Below are 20,371 nucleotides of genomic sequence, written 5' to 3' on the forward strand. Positions count from 1 at the left end.
GAAGCTAAAGGGGTCTGTCTCTCTCTCCATCTCATTCCTATGCTTCTCAAACACTCCGGCAGACACCACCCAGCAGCCGTCTGAGAGAGGGCATGCCTCTTCCACCCTTCTTCATCGTCGCATTGCCTCTCTTTATCTGATCAGTCTCAAACACAGCTAACAAAGACAGGGAGAAAAATGACACGTCGCTGATTAAATCAACTAGAAACAACAGATTAAATGTTCTAAGGCCACAGGGGGAAAACAACAAGCGCCATTTGAGTCTATTTCTTCACATCCGATACTGCATTTTTACTGAGGAGAAGTCAAGTCTCTCCCTGATGCCTCTGTGAACCTAAGATGCCTCTGACCTGAACGACCTTGTCTATTTTGGTTCGGATGATCTTCAAAAACAGCTCTACCTGCCATCATGCATTATAAATGAAAGCTATGTTGTCTTTTGTTCATGCGTTCTGTTGACATATTTCATGTCAGATGGGGGAAAAAAAACAAAAAAAACAAAAGAGATTGGAAAGAACCCACTCCAGCTATTCCAGACATCTAAAGTATTTTACAAATACTTTTTATATTTACAAATACCGTTCCAAGCTCATGGTCTTTTCGTACCTGAATTTGCGAGTGGCGAGAATGAAACTTCTAAACCGGAGATTTTTTTTTTTTTTTTTTTTTTTTTTTACAGTATACAGGGTCCGTTCCCTTAATAAAGCATCAACCGACAAGTGCGTAAGTAAGCGATCTTTTGGCACTTAATCCCGACGTGTGTGTACGGAAAGGAAGTGACATGGTATATTACATCAACGGCGTTCCTCTGAGTCATCCACAACTCACGTGACCTCTTGGCACTTGAACGTAGGAGTAAATGGGAAAGGAGACATTATTTTTTTTAATATGAGGTACTGTATAATGCATGCAGACTACACACACATTGGACCATACATAATAATTAATACTTTCTGGTAAGATCCGAGTCCATTCATTTGAAAGGGAAGGTGGGGTTTCTCCACACGTGATTTGAGCTGAAGGTGCTACTCATCGCTGCTTTCGTATCGGAATCTCAGCAGCGCTATTATGGAGAAGGAGGTTCAGTTCTTTAGGACGTCGTGCCGGAGAGATCAGCTCAACTGACTCCCGTTTTAGAAAAGCAACTAAAATGCGAAGACAAAATAGAGTAACGTTTGTACATTCACATACGCTAACGTGTAGAAAACAGGACATATGCACACAGAGAGACCGTAGAGCGGAGTTCGTCCAGTTTGATACTGGTTTCTGGTCCTTTGCAGTCAATTAGGGACATGCTGGTTGAACTTTGACCCCCCTTTTGTTAGTTTCATTAGCTCCCAAGCCATGTAGATGCCTCGTGGTCTCTTAGGTCAGAGGGACTCGAAAGTTTGTACTACTGTGTCGACATGCACACACGTGTTGGTAGCAGCCGCTGCTTTCCAAGGACAGAAAGACACTGGAACTTTCGCCACACCAAGATGAGGAATTATACTAGCTGACTCAATGAAACAAACTCAAAAAGCACTCATGTATAAAAATAAAAATTTGGAAGTAAAAGCCATCAACTGGACGGTAAATGGCGAGGCAGTAGATGTCCGTTTCCTTCGGTCCAATCCTCCTGAAATGGTTTTTAGCAAGCACATTTTTTGAGGAAGTACCAGCATCTCTTCAGATTCTGCAAGTCTTGCATCCATCACGATAATCAGTGCTAGGCACATCGAACCAAATGAACTAAAACAAACCAAACAAATAGATAAACAAACAAAAAACGCCTCAGGAAGCTGCTCGTCCCACAAGGTTTTAAACTAAAAACAGAACACCATAGTTTCCACGCCTGATCCGATCCTCAAGATGAAAGCCATGTGACTTGCTTTCATCAAACAGTTGTCCATTGGTCTTAAAAGTTGACCTCTTCACAAAATTGTAGAAAAAAAAGCACAAGCTATTGTTGGTGTCATGTCTCTAGCCAGTGTTGCTCTCTTTTGTGTGAAGAGGCTTTGGATGATGGTTTGACCGAGTCTTTCGTCCTTCGTTCAAGCTTTGTCGTTCTCTCAGCTCTCCAGCGACATGGCGGCGATGAGCTGCTCCACTTTGTAGGCCAGTCGCTGTTTCTTTGCCGTCTCGTCCTGTTCCAGTGCAGCAGTGATCTACGAAAAGAACAGAGGAAGGTGTTAATCACTCTGGCATTACGGCAGATGTGAGGTGAGGGGTCAGATCTCGCTTGCTCTGAAGAACACATTACAACAGAATAAAGGGCGAAAAAATTGAAAAGTTTATAAAGCATTTAATGTGATCCGAGGACAGAGGGGGAGCGTTAACACAAAATTTAATGCAGCATTTAATGAAATGACTTTATAGCAGAGTAAAATATAAATAAAATATATAATATAATATAATATAATAATTAGTTACATTTATCACATAAGAAAATTTAGATATTTTAATGTGATCCCAGAGGGATAGAGCATGGCCACAAAACTGATATTTAATGATATGAGAGTAAAATATATAAAAAATAATATTATTTAAAATATATTTAAAAATATATAAATTTATATATATAAAAAAATATAATATAATAATATTAAAAATGTATCTTATTTAATCTTAGATATTTTTAATATTTACAATATAGAATATTAAAAATATCTAAGATAGATTTAAATAAGATACATTTTTAATATTATATTATATATTATATGTTATTTTTTATAAATGCATATATATACATAATTATATTAAAAATGTACCTTAGATATTTTTAATATTTACAATATATTTTTATACTATAGATAAGATACATTTAAATAAAATACATTTTATATATATATATATATATTTTTTTTTAAATGTATATATATATATATATATATATATATAATATAAAATATTAAAAATGTATCATATTTAAATGTATCTTATCTTAGATATTTTTAATATTTACAATATAATATAAAATATATCTTATTTAATGTTTAGATGTTAGGAAAGTCTCTTGGCAGATACAGACTACACTGTCTAAACAAACAGATCCGAATTGGGTTTAATGTGAACAAAGCTTCCATTTGCATACATCCACAACTAGAACATAAAACTGATCCAGGCAGCCATTAAACACCAGACACTTTCTTCAGACGGCATACTCTATATCTAATTATCACAGTTACTGCTCACTGTGGTATAAGACTTGGACTAATTTTCAGTCTCTGAGAGAAAAATTGCCAGAGACTTCATTTCATGAATATTTCATTAAAAGGGAAAGTATAACTTGAGTCTGACCCAATCTGCAGAGTGCCATCTCTCATTTTCCATCTGTGTGTTTTTTTGAAAACAGAGCAGTCAAAAATGTCGAGTCATGTTGAGAGGGGGCGGACAGACGGGATCGACCCCTCTCTGTGCTCATGTCATAGTCTCCGACTGTGGTGTCAGAGGAACAAGGTGGGAAGTGGCATTGTGGCTGCTGTCTGCCACTCATTTGCACATCAAACAGTGAAAATAATGGGAAATTAGATTGATATGGGCACTTCCAACTAGCCAAGAAGGGGCTTCATTAATGATATCTTTAAGATGCCTAAAATGGAGGGCAGTGGAGGATGGGTGTATGTGGGAATCTCCTCCCGTAACTGCGAAAGAATGAGTGATTGTAAACAAAGACTCTGAAACTCACATCAATCTACTACTTCTAACTTTATGAATACTGTCACTTAACTGACGCTTATCCAAACTATACAAGTAGTGCTATAAAGTAATCTATGCTCAAAAGCACAATGTCATGAATCTCAAATAAACCATCAAACTTTTGGTTAAACGTTAGGATCTTTAAAATATGCTATACCACCTCAGACAACATTCAAACCAAGTTCGGCCCACCCTTTCTCGGCTTTAAGTTTCTTCCCACCTTCAATAAGGAATTACAGTGGGGATCGAAAGTTTGGGAACCCCTTTCAGAATCTGTGAAAATGTGAACATTTTTAACAAAACAAGAGAGATCATACAAGATTCATGTTATTTTTTGTCTACTACTGTCCTGAGTAAGATATTTTACATAAAGGATGTTTACATATAATCCACAAGACAAAAAAATAGCTGAATTTATTAAAATAACCCTGTTCAAAAGTTTGGGAACCCTTGATTCTCAATACTGTGTGTGATTACCTGGATGATCCACGACTGTTTTTATGTTTTGTGATGGTTGTTCATGAGTCTCTTGTTTGTCCTGAGCAGTTAAACTGAGGTCTGTTCTTCAGAAAAATCCTCCAGCTCCTGCAGATTCTTCAGTTTTCAAGCATTTTTGCATATTTGAACGTTTGAACAGGATGAAGATGTCCACATTTTTCTTATTTTGTTTAAATATGATTTTTTTTTTCATTTAGTACTGCCCATCGGAAGCAACAGAAGATACTTGCATGTTTCCCAGTAGAAAAATTAAGTACAATTTACCTTGATCTTCAAATTCAAAAAGTTTTCACCCCTCGGCTCTTAATGCATCGTGTTTCCTTCTGGAGCATCAGTGAATGTTTGAACCTTTTTTAATAGTTGTGTTTGAGTCCCCCAGTTGTCCTCAGTGTGAAAAGATGAATCTCAAAATCATACTGTCACTGCTGGAAAGGATTCAAATATGCAAAAATGCTTGAAAACTGATGAATCTGCAGGAGCTGGAGGAATTTTCTGAAGAACAGAGCTCAGGACAAACAAGAGACTCATGAAAAACCATCACAAAACATAAAAACATTCGTGGATCATCGGGTAACCACACACAGTATTAAGATCCAAGGGTTCCCAAACTTTTGAACAGGGTTATTTTAATAAATTCAGCTATTTTTTTGTCTTGTGGACTATATGTAAACATCTTTTATGTAAAATATCTTACTCAGGACAGTACTAAACAAAAAATAACATGCATTTTGTATGATCTCTCGTTTTGTTAAAAATGTTCACATTTTCACAGATTTTAAAAGGGGTTCCCAAACGTTCGATCCCCAGTGTACATTAGTATCACTTCACCATTAAGAGCCACTCTGCGGCAAACAAATTCATGAATAAAAGTCAAATTTGGAAGCCATCGACAGGATCGTGAGGCACTAGATGTCTGTTTCATCTTCCATCAGCATCCAGTATTCCCAGGACGCCTGCCATGGGAGCAAAGTTGGGCCCACACCTGCTCGGTTTGTCTCAGCGGCTGTAGCTACGGGGCAGGTCAACACTTCTACAGCCGCTCCGAGCTTCCGTTAGAGGCTCACAGCATGAGCATGTATTCGATGAGGAGCGCGTGCACTGAATTTTTCATGCATTTCAGCACAGCTGCAGGAGCACTCTCCACATCATTGTGTCTGATTCAGTCGCCTTCATTTTAAGGAGAGCACATATTCTCTCTCTCTGTCTAGCGCTCTCTCTCCCTCTCTCATCAGGTTAAGTGCTCCAGAGCGCTGACAGAGGTAATTATTTTCAGTTGTCCTATTCGCATTGTATAATGAATCTGAATTACTGCATGCAGGTACGGATTGTCCCGCCGTACGCATTTGGCTGGGTGAACAAAAGGATGTTCTCCTTTTAGCTTTGTGCTTTCTTTTTTGAGATTCTGCAGGGAAAATAAACACAAGCAGGTGGCTTCATGGTCTACACTTGTGTTTCTCAACATTGTTTGTCACTCACAAGGCTCAATTCATTGACAGCAAACCAGACATGTTTTCTTTTTCTTTTCAACTTAACTCCGATTATACGGAATATCGAATACAGTCTTTCTATCTTCATTCTATGCAAGTTAGAAAAGGTAACTGGCGACATCTTGAGCGGTTACTGCTTTAAAAATGGCGTCTGATGACTTTAGTATTGAATTTATGTTTGATAGATAGAAAGATGCTCAGGAGTCCCTAGTTAAAGGGATAGTTCACCCAAAAATGAAAATTCTGTCATCATTTACTCAACCTTAAGTCGTTCCAAACCTGTACTGTATGAGTTTCTTTCTTCTGTTGAACACAAAAGAAGATATTTTGAAGAATATCAGTAACCAAACAGTTGATGGGCCCATTGACTTCCATAGTATTTTTTTTCCCAATAATATGGAAGTCATCAACTGTTTGGTTATCCATATTCTTCAAAATATATTCTTTTGTGTTCAACAGAAGAAAGAAACTCATACAGGTTTGGAACAACTTGAAGGTGTCATTTTTGGGTGAATCAAAAAGAACTTAAAATAGAAGACAAGTAACTTGAATTGCAGATTAAAGGTCCCGTTCTTCGTGATCCCATGTTTCAAACTTTAGTTAGTGTGTAATGTTGTTGTTAGAGTATAAATAAAATCTGTAAAATTTTAAAGCTCAAAGTTCAATGCCAAGCGAGATATTTTATTTAACAGAAGTCGCCTACATCGAACGGCCAGTTTGGACTACATCCCTCTACTTCCTTCTTTAATGACGTCACTAAAACAGTTTTTTGACTAACCTCCGTCCACAGGAATACACAAGAGTTGCGTTTGTAGAGTGTGTTTGTCGCCATGTCGTCGAAACGCTGTTATTTTCATCCCGCAGTCCAATCACCGGGTCTGATTCCGGCTCAGATTGATAGGGTAAAATTAAAGACATGTTTACAATAACACTGAGCGCGTGCATCTCCACGTTATGGTAAGAGGCGTGACCTTTCCGGGCAAGATGCGCTCAGAGCTGTCGAATCACAACACAGGAACCGCTGGCACAATCAGAACTCGTTACGTATTTCTGAAGGAGGGACTTCATAGAACAAGGAAGTCATCAGCCCGTTTTTATGACAGTGGAAACAGCGGTATACAGATAAGTAAATTATGTGAAAAATCCTGTGTTTTTTTACACGCGAAACATGAACACATGTTATATTGCACACTATAAACACAATCAAAGCTTAAAAAAAAACACGAAAAACGGGACCTTTAACAATAATATACTCTATACATTAATATCTGTAAAATAGATTTTACAATATTTTAAAAGCAACATATTATGGCCGATTTCAAAACACTGCTTTGTAGCTTTACAAATCTTTTGTTTCGTATCACTGATTTGAAACAAAAGATGCGTAAAGCTCTGAATCTTCATGAAGCAGTGTTTTGAAATCATCCATCACTAGATATTGTTGAAAAGTCATTATTTTGTTTTTTTTGGTGCACAAAAAGTATTCTCGTCACTTTATAATATTTAAGTTGAACCACTGTAGTCTATATGTCTATATGTTAAATACTATATGTCTTTAGTACCTTTCTGGATCTTGAGAGGTTTGGTGACATTGCTGGCAATAGAGGCCTCACTGAGCCATTGGATTTCATCAAAAATATCTTCATTTGTGTTCCGAAGATGAACGAAGGACTTACAGGTGTGGAACGGCATGAGGGTGAATAATTAATGACATTATTTTCATTTGTGGGTGAACTAACCCTTTAAATCCACTTATTTAAATCTACAAAGCAAACTTAAAATCTTATAAGTACCCCCTGGAATCTGCTCAAGTACCCCTGATGTATACATATGCCTGGTTGGGAATCACTGCTCTATTTGTAGAAAGGCAGACCTAGTATATAAAAGAATGAAAGGATATGCAAAAAAGAGTGTACGTAGGAATGTGAGGACAAGAGAAAACAGACCAGCAACCAAAGAAGGATATTTACATGAGAGCGAGAGGAGAGGCTGCAGGCGGAGCTGTGTCTCCGGGCTCTTGGCGCTGTCCTAAATGCTGTGTAAAGTAAAGGTCAGACTAATGGGTCCCCTGAGTGGAGCTGCCATTACGGTTGGAACATCTCCATCGTGGGCCCTACTCTAGTGCTCTTTGTGTCGGAGTGGCTGTCAGTGATCTAGCTGTGTAATCTTCCTCATCAGAAGCCTATTCATTCTCTCTCCCTGTCTGTCCCCACACTGTGCATAAGTGTGTGTGTGTGTGTGTGTGACTCTGAATCCTGCTGCTGGCTTTAGAGACTGTTTAAAGATGACATCATTCTGTGAAACTCTTTCACGAGTACCTCTTGTTTCAATGCATGTTATTCTAGAAATAAAGCTGTACTGATCTGGAGAAGTATTTATGGCTGAGGAACTACACTAGTATAATATATATTAAAGGTGCCCAAGAATGCTTTTTCACAAGATGTAATATAAGTCTAAGGTGTCTCCTGAATGTGTCTGTGAAGTTTCAGCTCAAAATACCCCATAGATTTTTTTAAATTAATTTTTTTAACTGGCTATTTTGGGGCATCATTAACAATGCACTGATTTAGGCAGCGCCACCCCTTTAATTTGCGTGCTCCCTGCCACACGAGCTGTCGACTATATTACAGCGCATTTACAAAGTTCACACAGCTAATATAACCCTCAAATGGATCTTTACAAGATGTTCGTCATGCATGCTGTATGCATGCTTCGCATTATGTGAGTAAAGTATTTATTTGGATGTTAACGTTTTATTCTGAGTGAATTTGAGGCTGTCCTCCGTGACTAACGGCTAATGCTACACTGTTGGAGAGATTTATAAAGAATGAAGTTGTGTTTATGCATTATACAGACTGCAAGTGTTTAAAAATGAAAATAGCGACGGCTCTTGTCTCCGTGAATACAGTAATAAACGATGGTAACTTTAACCACATTTAACAGTACATTAGCAACATGCTAACGAAACATTTAGAAAGACAATTTACAAATATCACTAAAAATATCATGTTATCATGGATCATGTCAGTCATTATCGCTCCATCTGCCATTTTTTGCTATTGTTCTTGCTTGCTTACCTAGTCTGTTGATTCACCTGTGCACAGATCCAGACGTTAACTGGCTGCCCTTGTCTAATGCCTTTTATAATGTTGGGGACATGGGCTGGCATTATGCAAATATTGGGGCGTTCACCCCGACTGTTACGTAACAGTCGGTGTTATGTTGAGATTCGCCTGTTCTTCGGAGGTCGTTTAAACAAATGAGATTTATATAAGAAGGAGGAAACAATGGAGTTTGAGACTCAATGTATGTCTTTTCCATGTACTGAACTCTTGTTATTTAACTATGCTGAGGTAAATTCAATTTTTGAATCTAGGGCACCTTTAAGGTACAGACCTCAAATGGTTATCTTTTGGCAACTAAATCAAAGTATATATATATATATATATATATATATATATATATATAGAAAGATGATTTAAATAAAAAAAAAAAAACATAATAAAAGATTCAAAATACTACTTTAGACATGAGAAACATCAGCTTTAAACATAACAGTCTGAAGATCCAGTGTATTTTTATCGTTACATGTATCCAGTATAGACAGATTCTACACTCTTTGCCTAGAACCATCGATCCATAAACAAAATAAATATTTTATAATTCACTTTTGTGGCTCTGTTTAGGCACTTTAGACAGCAGAGAAGTCGGTTTCAATACAGAGCAGATTGAGAACGTTTTGAACATTAAGGTTGACAGCATGTTTTCAGATGAATCTTCTTTCGCCTCACCTCTTCGCTGTACTTGCTAATGTAGGAGTAAATCTCGTTGAGGGCACTGAGCATGTTAAACTCATTGGAGTGAAGTCGTGCCTGTTCTGCCAAATACGCATTCATGTCCTGATCGGAGATGGCTGGCAGCCTGCTGATGTCAGCGTAGTACCTGTGGAGACAGCCAGGGGGCGATAGTCAATAGCGAAAATCAATGTTGCGTGGGAGCTTGTTTGTAGTATTGAATTAACATTATATGAAAAAAATGAGAATGAAGGGGTTTAGTTTGTTACAAAAATAACATTAAATAAAAAGTTAAATATTGTTAATGGCATTCGATTGTTTTACCTTTCTACCCAGTTCTTGTAGTTGGGGATATCTTTAGCATAAAGCAGCTTATTAGAGGGCGAGTCTTTGCCCAGTCTGTGTTCAGATGTGGAACACGAGTCCATGAAGGTCTGAGCCACCACAGACAGACACGCATCCGTGATGCTGCTCTTGTGGATGTCAAAAACAAACTGGGGATTCTTTATCACATTCACCCAGAAACGCAGAGGAAGGCTGTGAAGATACGCACACAAAAACAGAAAGAGAAAGGTTACATGGCTTTCTATTGCAGAAACTGGGAAAAAACAACTTCTTGAGGTTAGGTAGTGTGTACACGAGTGTGTCCTCTCACCAGTTGCTTTTCCAGGTGTGGCGAACATCGGTGTCATGGATGCCGTGCTTGTCCGCTTGTTCATCCAGGAAGTCAAACATGTATTTGATAGCTAAAGGAAGCGCGCTGCCTCTGTGCACCGTACTGAAGAGAGTCTCGAACAGATCATCCACAAATTTCTGCAGCGTACCCTAAAAGAAAAAAGCAAAGCAGTTATCGGCCATTCAGAACTTCTATTAACTAAACCAAAAATATCAGATTATTACATTATCAAAATCACTGATTAGATTTAAACATTTATTATTAATCTGATTCTGAATCATTAAATGCATTTCAGTTTTGTGACAGTCAGTCATGGTTTGCTCAAACAATTAAAATAAAATAACATAGGATTAATAATAAAAAAAAATTCTGATTTATTTTCAGCATACTGAAGCCTCTCAGGTGACATCTATTCAAAAAAGCCAACCCACTCTCACTCTAAAAGTGTCAGATGATGATAATGAAAAACTGATTCCCCAAAATATTTCATCATTTCAATATATATGATGTCATGATGATATGCCTTATGCCTTCTACATTAGTACATTGATGGCAAATGTTTATCAATGAAAGCACAAAGGTATAATATCTGTGCCTTTATAACAGTGCGGGAAAGTTTGCGTTAATCGGACCCCTAAATGGAGGGACAACGGGTTAAAAAAAAGTCTCTTCGCCAGACATCTCAGAGGTATCAATCCAGACGTGTCATTCTCAAGTAAAAGGCGGCAGTCCAAAACAGTAAATCACTAGGATACAAACAAAAGTTCAAGGGAGGAGCTCTGATAGGGATAGGATGTAATATAAGGTTCAGTGCTTCCCACAGGTTTGAAATATTTTTGCGGTGGTAGCCGGGCGAAAAATCCTCCTATTACCCATGGCACAAAAATGGTCTACTACATGTGACAAACAAATAATGTGTGATTTTTAACAGTATTTTTATTTATTGAAATGAATTTTAATTACATATCATATTACATTTAATTACATACTAATATTATGCATTATTATGCATTGTAAATTATGCAAAATTACAGCATTTAAATGGTGATATAGTGTCTCTCTCAGTGAATGGGACACAGATTTTACTAGTAAAATTTATAACATGAATAATATATGTGTCAAATAATGTTCTTAGTCTTTTCTTCCTGTGGGGGAGACTACAATAATTTACTATGAATTAAATGGAAATCAAATTAAATACAATTTATTCTGTAACCAAAATACCAATAATGCCCAAAAGAAAAAGAAAAAACTTAGCGTGTCTTTTAATTATAAACAAGCTCGAAATACACAGGTACTCTTATTTTGAAATGTCTGTACTATTGCAGGCTGATCCTTCAGATTCTTACAATCGTCTAAAACATTTTATATGGAGGCCATAAAGTAGACATTGTAATAATTCATCAACTTGAGTTCATTAGAAATCGCTTGGCATAAATCTGCGCTTTTCATTGATTGAGAATCACTGTGAAGCAGACTGAAGTGCTGTTGCGCGAGCTTTTAGAACACGCAACAGCGCCGCCTTGTGACTTTGCAAAATGCAGCGCCTGTGGGAATGTTAGCGGGAGTAAACAGTTCTGACGCACACGTAACGAGCAGATATGAAACGACTAGTTTATCGATCGCGGATATAAAAAGTATATAAGGATAAAAATAATAAAAGCAAAAATGTGTCTCCAAATATACTTGGGCGGCCGTTATTATACGTGGGAAGCACTGAGGTTCATAACCCACCAAACTGGTTAAGTTGATGTGTGTTACCCGCCACGGTTGATTTTCACCCGCATTTGGCTGGTTGGTGGGTGTAAATTTCAAACCCTTTATTCAATTCATCTTTAAGTTTAAAATTCACCACAAAAACGTGAGGCGTTACCTTAGTAGCTAGCAGACGGGTGAGGTAGATCTCAGATACCATCTTGCTGCCGCGGTCGCCTTCCTTTTGGTCCCCGTGCTCGTGGTTCTTCACCAGGTGCCAGACTTTGACTCCGCTCTCCAAGTCCGGGGTGATCATAGGAGCACGGGAGCGCAGGCTGTCCGGACTGCCCGTGTACCGGAATGTCGAGTCTGTGGGAATAGAGAGAGATAGATATATAGAAAGAGGATTATGATCTTCTTACACCGCCATTCTTCTACATTGTCATTCTTAGGGATGAATAGAAAGAGCATGGCCCTCTCACATTTCATTTACTCTGTCTAACCCTGTGTATCTCTTTCCTCCTCTCTCTCTCTCTGTAGAGGATTCATCTCTGTATTCGTTCAAGACTGAGCGAGATGAGTCGACGCTCTCTGGCCTCCTCTTCAAAGGCCTCATAATTGGCTCGTCCTGATTCATTGTGCTGCACACATGCTTTAAACGTCTGCATCGCAGGACCTAATCAATGCATCTAAAGATTTCTAATGAGTTAAGCTCCTCGCTCATCCATCTCATCTCCTTTTCTCCTCCATCCTCGCGTGTTAAATAATCAGTCTCTTGCTCACTTCTCCAATTAGATGTGTGGCTTTTTTTTTTTGCGGTGGTTGAGTGCTCTCTTGGGAGGTCAGATCGGCTTCTCACAATGGTGGTATATTCTTCTACATCCTTTCAAAGTCTCGCTCTCTCTGTCCTCGTCACCTGGCTTCAAAGGGCATGTGAAACGGCAAAGGAAGGCAAATAGCCTCGGCTATTTCGAGACAGAAGTGGAATTTTGAGCAGGCCGGAGTCACAAGGGAGAATTCAGGAGAAATGGTGGTGTTAGCAGCGGGGCATACAGGAAGAAGTAGATTTTCGGGTTCAATCCATCTAAAGCTACTGCAAACTTGCAGTCCTTTTGGCTGTTGCCACAGTATTGGCATTGAGAGATTATAACTTTACTATTTCTTGACTATTTGAGTGTATCCATTACAGAAAATTGGAATATCTTGACTTTAACAGCACTTTTAGTGTATTCTGATTCACAAACAAATGGTCAAAAAGTATGGAAGCCCATTTCACCATCATGCTTTGGTAAATCATAATTATGACATAAACAAAAAGTCAACATTTTATCATAATTGTGACATTTTATTTCAATTTTGACTTTTCATTTCATAATTATGTTTTTCTGTATGTGTAGAATTGTCATTAAAGGGTTAGTTCACCCAAAAATAAAATTCTGTCATTAATTACTCACCCTCATGTCGTTTCACACCCGTAGACCTTTGTTCTCTTCGGAACACAATTTAAGATATTTTTGATAAAATCCGATGGCTCAGTGACTCCGTTGACAGCAAGATAATTAACACTTTCAATGTCCAGAAAGCTACTAAAGACATATTTAAAACAGTTCATGTGACTACAGTGGTTCAACATTAATGTTATAAAGCAACGAGAAGACTTTTTGTGCACCAAAAAAACAAAATAACAAATTATTCAACAATATCTGTGATAGCCGATTTCAAAACACACTGCTTTATGAAGCTTCGAAGCTTTACGAATCTTCGAATCAGTGGTTCGGAGCGTGTAAAAAACTGCCAAATTCACGCCCCCCAGTGGTGAACCATTGAAATTTCAAAACACTTATGATGTAACGAAGCCTCGTTTACTGAAATCACATGACTTTGGCAGTTTGATACACGCTCCAAACCACTGATTTGAAACAAAAGATTCGTAAAGCTTTGAAGCTTCATGAAGCAGTGTTTTGAATTTTTTTTTGGCGCACAAAAAGTATTCTCGTCCCTATACAATATTAAGGTTGAACCACTATGGTCACATGAACTGTTTTAAATATGATTTTAGTACATTTCTGGGCACTGAAAAAGGATATTGCTGGCAATTGAGGCCTCATTGAGCCATCAGATTTTATCAAAAAATATCTTAATTTGTGTTTTGAAGATGAACGAAGGTCTTACAGGTGTGGAACGACATGAGGGTGAGTAATTAATGACATAATTTTCATTTTTTGGTGACCTTAACCCTTTAATATGACTTTTTGTGTCATAATTTCAACTTTTTATCATATAATTATAACTTAGTACCTCATAATTTCATATTTTAGTACCTTTTGTGTAACAATTATTTCTTTATGTCACCTTGCCGAATGTGCAAATATACATTGTCACAAAATAATATAATATAATATAATATAATATAATATAATATAATATAATATAATATAATATAATATAATATAATATAATATAATATAATATAATATAAATAGTATGGTATTGTTAAATTATTGGACTATTAATTAGACTTTTAATCAGTTTAACAAATTTGAATTAATCAGAGGGATTAGTGAATTAATTTCTGACTCACTTATGGGCTGGATGCTTATATAATAATGTGTAAAATATTCATGATATACATGTATGTACACATTCACAGTTTAATTCACAGAGGTGTGTGAGCAGTGTGTTATTTTGGGCAGGGGTTGCTGGCATGCTAAATTGAGCCGAGCTGCTAAGTGTTGAGCATTAAATTGATATGAATCAATCAGCAGGTGCCTGTGCACAGCTGTGCCCGCTGTGCCATGGCGTGATTGATGGGCACCAGGGCTCTGCCAGATGAGATAGCTGCTTTTTATGCACCACACACAAAAGCAGGTTGTAAAAACAGCCAAAAACTGCACTGTGTTGTGCCATCTCATTCCCACTTGATGAGTTTCCTAAAATATACAACAAGCTTTTTGCAATAAAATAGATCAAAGTGCCAAACATAACCCTAAAAACTCTTAACTACCTAATTCAGGGGGAGGATACAAAAAGATTGAGGTTTGTTGGTTAACGGAGAGAGCATGGCTGAGAAATAAAGATAGCTTTATAGAATATTTCTCAGGTTGCTTGTTGCATCTTTGGACGTTTGAAGTGTTCCCTGAACTTTAAATGTCATTATGTTTACAAGTGATAAGAGAAGATAATTACATTCTTTCATTAAACTGCACAGATGCGAGAAACGTCCTCAAGCTTTGATTAACTGAATCGTGTAATACGCTGATACGGGCTGCGTTTCATGTGGATCTAGTGAATTGAAGCCAGGTGAGATGTTTGTGTGTGTAGTTTGGCAGGGTTGCTAGGTGACAACGCACAAGGGGCTCCATTTCATTGCTGGCCCTGGTATTTGGCTGCGTGTCATTTGAGTTTTTTCGCCCGTGTGAAGTATCATCGGCGGTGCATAATTAGCAATCAGAGAGTGTCCTGCAGCTCAGTGTGATGGAAAATGAGAACGGGCCAGATGGGGAGCCCTGTGGCACTCCCTCAAAGCAACGCTATGGGGAAGGAGCTAATGTGTCCATTACGGGCGGCATCCAAACTCAGCGGAGAAATCAGCATTACTGAGCTTCACGCTAACTGCTAACACCTCTCTCTCTTCCTCTTACCCTCCCTGGCATGCTCTCTCGCTCTCGCTCTCATTCTCTGGTGCCCCGAAGGCTCCCTTGGGCATCCTGCGGGCTGCAAAGCAAAACTGCAGCACGTGGCTCGTGCGCACAATCATCAAATGCATCATTTAAAGCCAGTCTTAAACTGCGTATTTACATCTGTATATCTATATCTATACTGCTTCTAACTAGCTAAACGTATAATTACAGACCTCTTCTCAATCACAGTGAATTGTGCAGCAGCATCATCATCATCATCATCATCATCAGACAAACATACTCACCGTATCTACTGATAGAAGTCCGAGAGATGCTAGTTGTGGGAGGAATGTTGTAGGAGGACGTCTGCTTGGGCACCAAAGCAACCACACAGCGGTCTGATACCTGTACAAGAAACACAACGTTCATGTCAAGCCTCTTTCCTTTCCCCTTAAATCTTATTTCACAGCTTTTGGTTTCACAGCCTTTTATTATCAAGAAATGTTTAAGATAGTGGAGCACAACTAATGCTGTTTTATTCTGCTTTTGAGGAGTTGATATTACTTCTGCAAAAATATATTTAATTCTGAACAGATTCTCAGTACATATCTATTGCTTTTCAAAAACGGTGTGAAATTGTTTGGTTTCTCCCCAGTGCTGAAATAAAGTGACGTTAAAATGCTTCAAAAAGATCTGTTCTAGTTATAAATATATTAGGGGAGCTCAAATGCGCATTAAAGCCTTTCTTGGGTAAAAGGAGAGTTTCGCCTCTTGTACTTCGCTCAGAGAAAGGACTAGATTAATTAGACAAGAAACTAGGGCTGTCAAAATGGCTGAAAAACTACATTTTTACTTATATTACAAATGAAAAACAATGAAAAAACATGACAAATTAAATTGCATAAACAATTATGATCAAAACAGCATTATGTATTTATGCATAGTTTAATACAAAAAGCTGAAGCGTCGATTAGAGCCGCATTGAGCTTCTCTATATGAATGAACGCAGCAGCGCCGCATCTAGTGGTTTCAACTGGATATGCTAACAAAAACATTAACACACAACAACGACTCTTACATCATCATCAGAAAGTCTGACGCACACCTAAAATTCGAATGCACAGTTTTTGCATTCGAATGTCGATTTTTATATTAACACTCGGAGGTCGGATGGTTGCGCCGGCGATACCACCTCATTTTTTCTTGCCAGTGTGAAAGAGACTAAAAATACTCCGGCAATTTTGGACGTACAAATAAGAGTTATATATTATTAAAAACTGTGGAATGTCTTCTTTTATTTGTATACACTCACAGTAAAAACAAAATGTTGTGCTTTTTGTGACGAATATACGAAATTCAAATTTTAACTTGACAGCCCTACAAGAAACCCATATTTACATATGACAGCACATGAGATCTCCTTCACTGGGATGCATGTCACTCTACAGCGCTCAAAGATGACGGAAGGAGTAAAAGAGAGAGAAAGAGGCTCATTGAAATGTAATGGCGTTGTTCACTGACTGTTGTGCCTCGTACACTCCACAAAGGTCAGTATTGAGCTGAAAGAGCACAAAATATAGCTGTAAGCTGCAATTTAAGTGGTAAATAATAATAAATAATATAACGTAATATGAAATTAATAATAAAATGAAAAACTTACACATAAGCTTTTTAATAACAATAAATAAGAAATAGTAATATAAATAGTAATAATAAAAACAAGAATAATCCACACCATAATCAAAATGGCTTCAGTTGAATTCATGTACACAGATAGAGAAAGAGAGAGAGTGTAACTATGATTTAGAATGGAGGGTAATGATAAAAATACAAACACAAAGAGAGGTCAAAAGGAAGAGTTTGACAGGCGAGGGAATGTAGCGATTGAGTTGTTTGGAGACGATAAAGTAGAAAGGATGAGGAAAGATGAGGTCCAGGACTCTTATATATTGGGGGTGAAACTCTCCATTTCTCTCTGTCTGCTCTGTGAGTGCTGGAGCTCCATCTGATCTTCTGGATTAATCTGAACTGTCAAGAGCTGCAGAGGAAATGAGGTCTACCCTCACAAAGACAACTGACTCAACCTCAATTCAGCACAAGAAAGCAACTTCCTGAAAACGAGCTGGCAAAATCCTGGCCGAATCACATACTAACGGCTTTTGAGGTGCTTATCTGATCTCTACATGTTTAGATGTTACACAGAGAATTTAATAAATGGGTTTTAGAGATCCAGTAATTAGTTGATTACTTGATGGATTTTCATCTAATATGGGCAAAAAACTTACATTAAAGGAGGGAACAGAGTCATATCTAAGGACCAGAATATTATAGACTTGAGGTGGGCCAGTAAGCAGCCACATACAAGTGTATATAAATGAGTGTGATACAATACAATACAAATTATCTTTAGTTTAGATTAGCTCAGATGTTTGACCATCAGATGACAAAAAAAAAAAAAAAAAAAAATCATATATGATGATGATAATGATGAATTGGATAAGGATTGTATTAGTTAACAAAAGATACTGAAAAGAGGCCAACAACCTCCTCTATAAGCCAAAAAAGGTCTTTCAGATACTAGTGAACTAGGTCAAGTGCCACAGCCTAAGATCCCCCGTCAACATAAAACATCAAATTTCGAGTTCATTTCATTTTAGAAAACCACTCTGACCACCATAATGGAGACTATAAGCACATCCTGAGCTCTGCTGAAGGCTGAGGGTAGTTAGGAGTCTTCACTCACCTCCCTACACTCACAGCTGATGATGGTGTTACTTTAGCCCCTGTATGCCCCCATAAGCTCCAGCCCTATTAGTGCAGGTTTCTCCTCAGCTGACCCTCACTGCAGAGCAGGCTAATAGCCTGACTAGAGAGACACTTGAAAGAGTCCAGGCCTGTGGACGAATCACCTCAGAGAAGCGGCAGAGTAGGATGACACTCGCAGACGTACTTTCTCCCTCCAGAGTTTCTGTTCTCCTGACCATGGGTCGTGGAACTGGGCTAGTAAGCATCAAATAGTGGTCATTGTATATAAAAAAGAAAATGATAAATATTATTTCGGATATTTGGATTTGTAACATATTTTTGGCTCTGTGCCGCCTCACGCACAATCTACCCTTCTTCTCTCACAGCGGGTCTCTGCGGTGGAGGTGGCTGCCATACGGAGCCTGAATGATGGAGGGAAGAAGCATTCGCCCTTGAGGGATAATCCTCAGCCAGGCAGGCGGGCCGCCGGTGGGTGTGAGAGTGATAAGGAGTGAGCTTTCCTCATGATAACGTTTGCATCAAGCAGACAGCTGACCCCTTTTCCTCATGTATCTCTGATCCCCCTGCCTGCGCTCTATCTGATGGCGATCCGCAAGCTAACGCGCCTTTAACTCAGACGCTGCATTCAGGCGGTGGGAAAGGATGCGGTGATGTGTCCGCCATTCTGACTCTTTTTTGAAATACGGCAGGCTCGGTCACGCTAGCACAAAGTGTGTGAAACGCCTTTGTCACATGATAAACACAGCAGAATGATGGCCGTTTAATAGCTGAAATGGATAAAAGCATCATAATACACATGATAAATGCATTGAGGGACATATAACAGGCATAGTTTACCTATAAAGGAAAATCTAAGGGAACTTAACTCTGTAATGTATATCTACATTGTATGTCTAAAAGTGATGAGCAGTTATATAATTAGGGTTGTATGTCAGACTGTAAGTCCTTGAGCGTTGTTAGCACTCGAAAAGACAGCTTAAAGGATTAGTTCACTTCTGAATTAAAATTTCCTGATAATTTACTCACCCCCGTGTCATCCAAGATGTTTATGTCTTTCTTTCTTCAGTCAAAAAGAAATTAAGGTTTGAATGATGAAAACATTCCAGGATTATTCTCCTTATAGTGGACTTCAATGGCCTCCAAATGGTTGAAGGTCAAAATTTGTTTTAGTGCAGCTTCAAAGGGCTTTAAACGATACCAGATGAGGAATAAGGGTCTTATCTAGCGAAACGATCGGTCATTTTCTTTAAAAAAAAAAAAAAACACAACTGTATATGCTTTATACACACAAATTATCACCTTGCAAGTGCTTCCACCATTCCGCTTTCCGTATTCTTAAAAAAACTTACACTGTGTGTCCTACGGCTTCCCTATTCTACTTACGGATAAAATGGAACTGCCGCTGTGTTCGTTCCGTAAGTTGAATAGGGAAGGCGTAGGACATACAGCGCAAGGCGAACTTTTGTGTTTATAAAGCATATACATTTGTATTTTTTTTAGAAAATGACCAATCGTTTCGCTAGATAAGACCCTTAGGCCGTGTGTCCACCAGAGCGTTTTTAGCCAGCTGAAAACGCTAGGCGCTCTGCTTAAAACGGCCGTCTGTGAGCGCTTGAGAGCGCTTCTGCAGCGCAGCGTTTTTTTCCGTTGAGACGCTTTGTTGCTTTGATACGGATTATACGCGCCACTGTTACTTATAACTGATTTTGCAGGTAATTTGTTTCAGACTTAAATTGTTGACACAATGTGAAATTACTGTGCTATGTATTTTTGGAGAGCAGCAATATTAATTTCTCATCCATTTTGTTCCGTTCTCTGTTTGTTGATGTTGTTGTACAACAAGAATGTTGTGATGGTTGGCCGGTGTTGTATTTGTCCCGCCCCTCCTCCACTCTGATTGGACGGCTGGCTAAAAAGTGACAGTGATGAGCGCAGCGTTTTACTCAAAGTTGAACATTCTTCAACTCGAGGCGACCAGTAAAAAACGCCGAGCTCTCAGCGCTTGAGCGTGAAAAAGACGCTCAGCGCCTCGTTACGCTCCTGGCGTTTAAAAAACGCAGCGCTCCCATTGAAAACAATTGAAAAAGTACGCTAGCAGCTGGAAAAAACGCTTTGGTGGACACACGGCCTTATTCCTCATCTGGTATCGTTTAAAGC

At 38.4% G+C, this 20,371-nt stretch overlaps 1 protein-coding gene across 2 annotated transcripts in view; it reads right to left on the minus strand.

Annotated features, from left to right (window-relative positions):
- Nucleotides 1–560: 560 nt before the first annotated feature.
- Nucleotides 561–20,371, minus strand: part of plxna2 (plexin A2) — a 234,746-nt gene continuing 214,935 nt past the window's right edge. For both annotated transcript variants that reach the window (XM_048179285.1, XM_048179286.1), the window contains 6 exons: nt 15,754–15,853; nt 12,007–12,197; nt 10,113–10,282; nt 9,782–9,994; nt 9,455–9,605; nt 561–2,147 (listed from right to left, as the gene is read on the minus strand). In XM_048179285.1, coding sequence (XP_048035242.1) covers nt 2,052–2,147; nt 9,455–9,605; nt 9,782–9,994; nt 10,113–10,282; nt 12,007–12,197; nt 15,754–15,853 — 921 coding nt within the window. In that variant the 3' untranslated portion in view covers nt 561–2,051. The remainder of the gene's footprint in view (nt 2,148–9,454; nt 9,606–9,781; nt 9,995–10,112; nt 10,283–12,006; nt 12,198–15,753; nt 15,854–20,371) is intronic.

This window comes from Megalobrama amblycephala, linkage group LG24 (assembly GCF_018812025.1).
Source record: "Megalobrama amblycephala isolate DHTTF-2021 linkage group LG24, ASM1881202v1, whole genome shotgun sequence".
NCBI lineage: Eukaryota > Metazoa > Chordata > Actinopteri > Cypriniformes > Xenocyprididae > Megalobrama > Megalobrama amblycephala.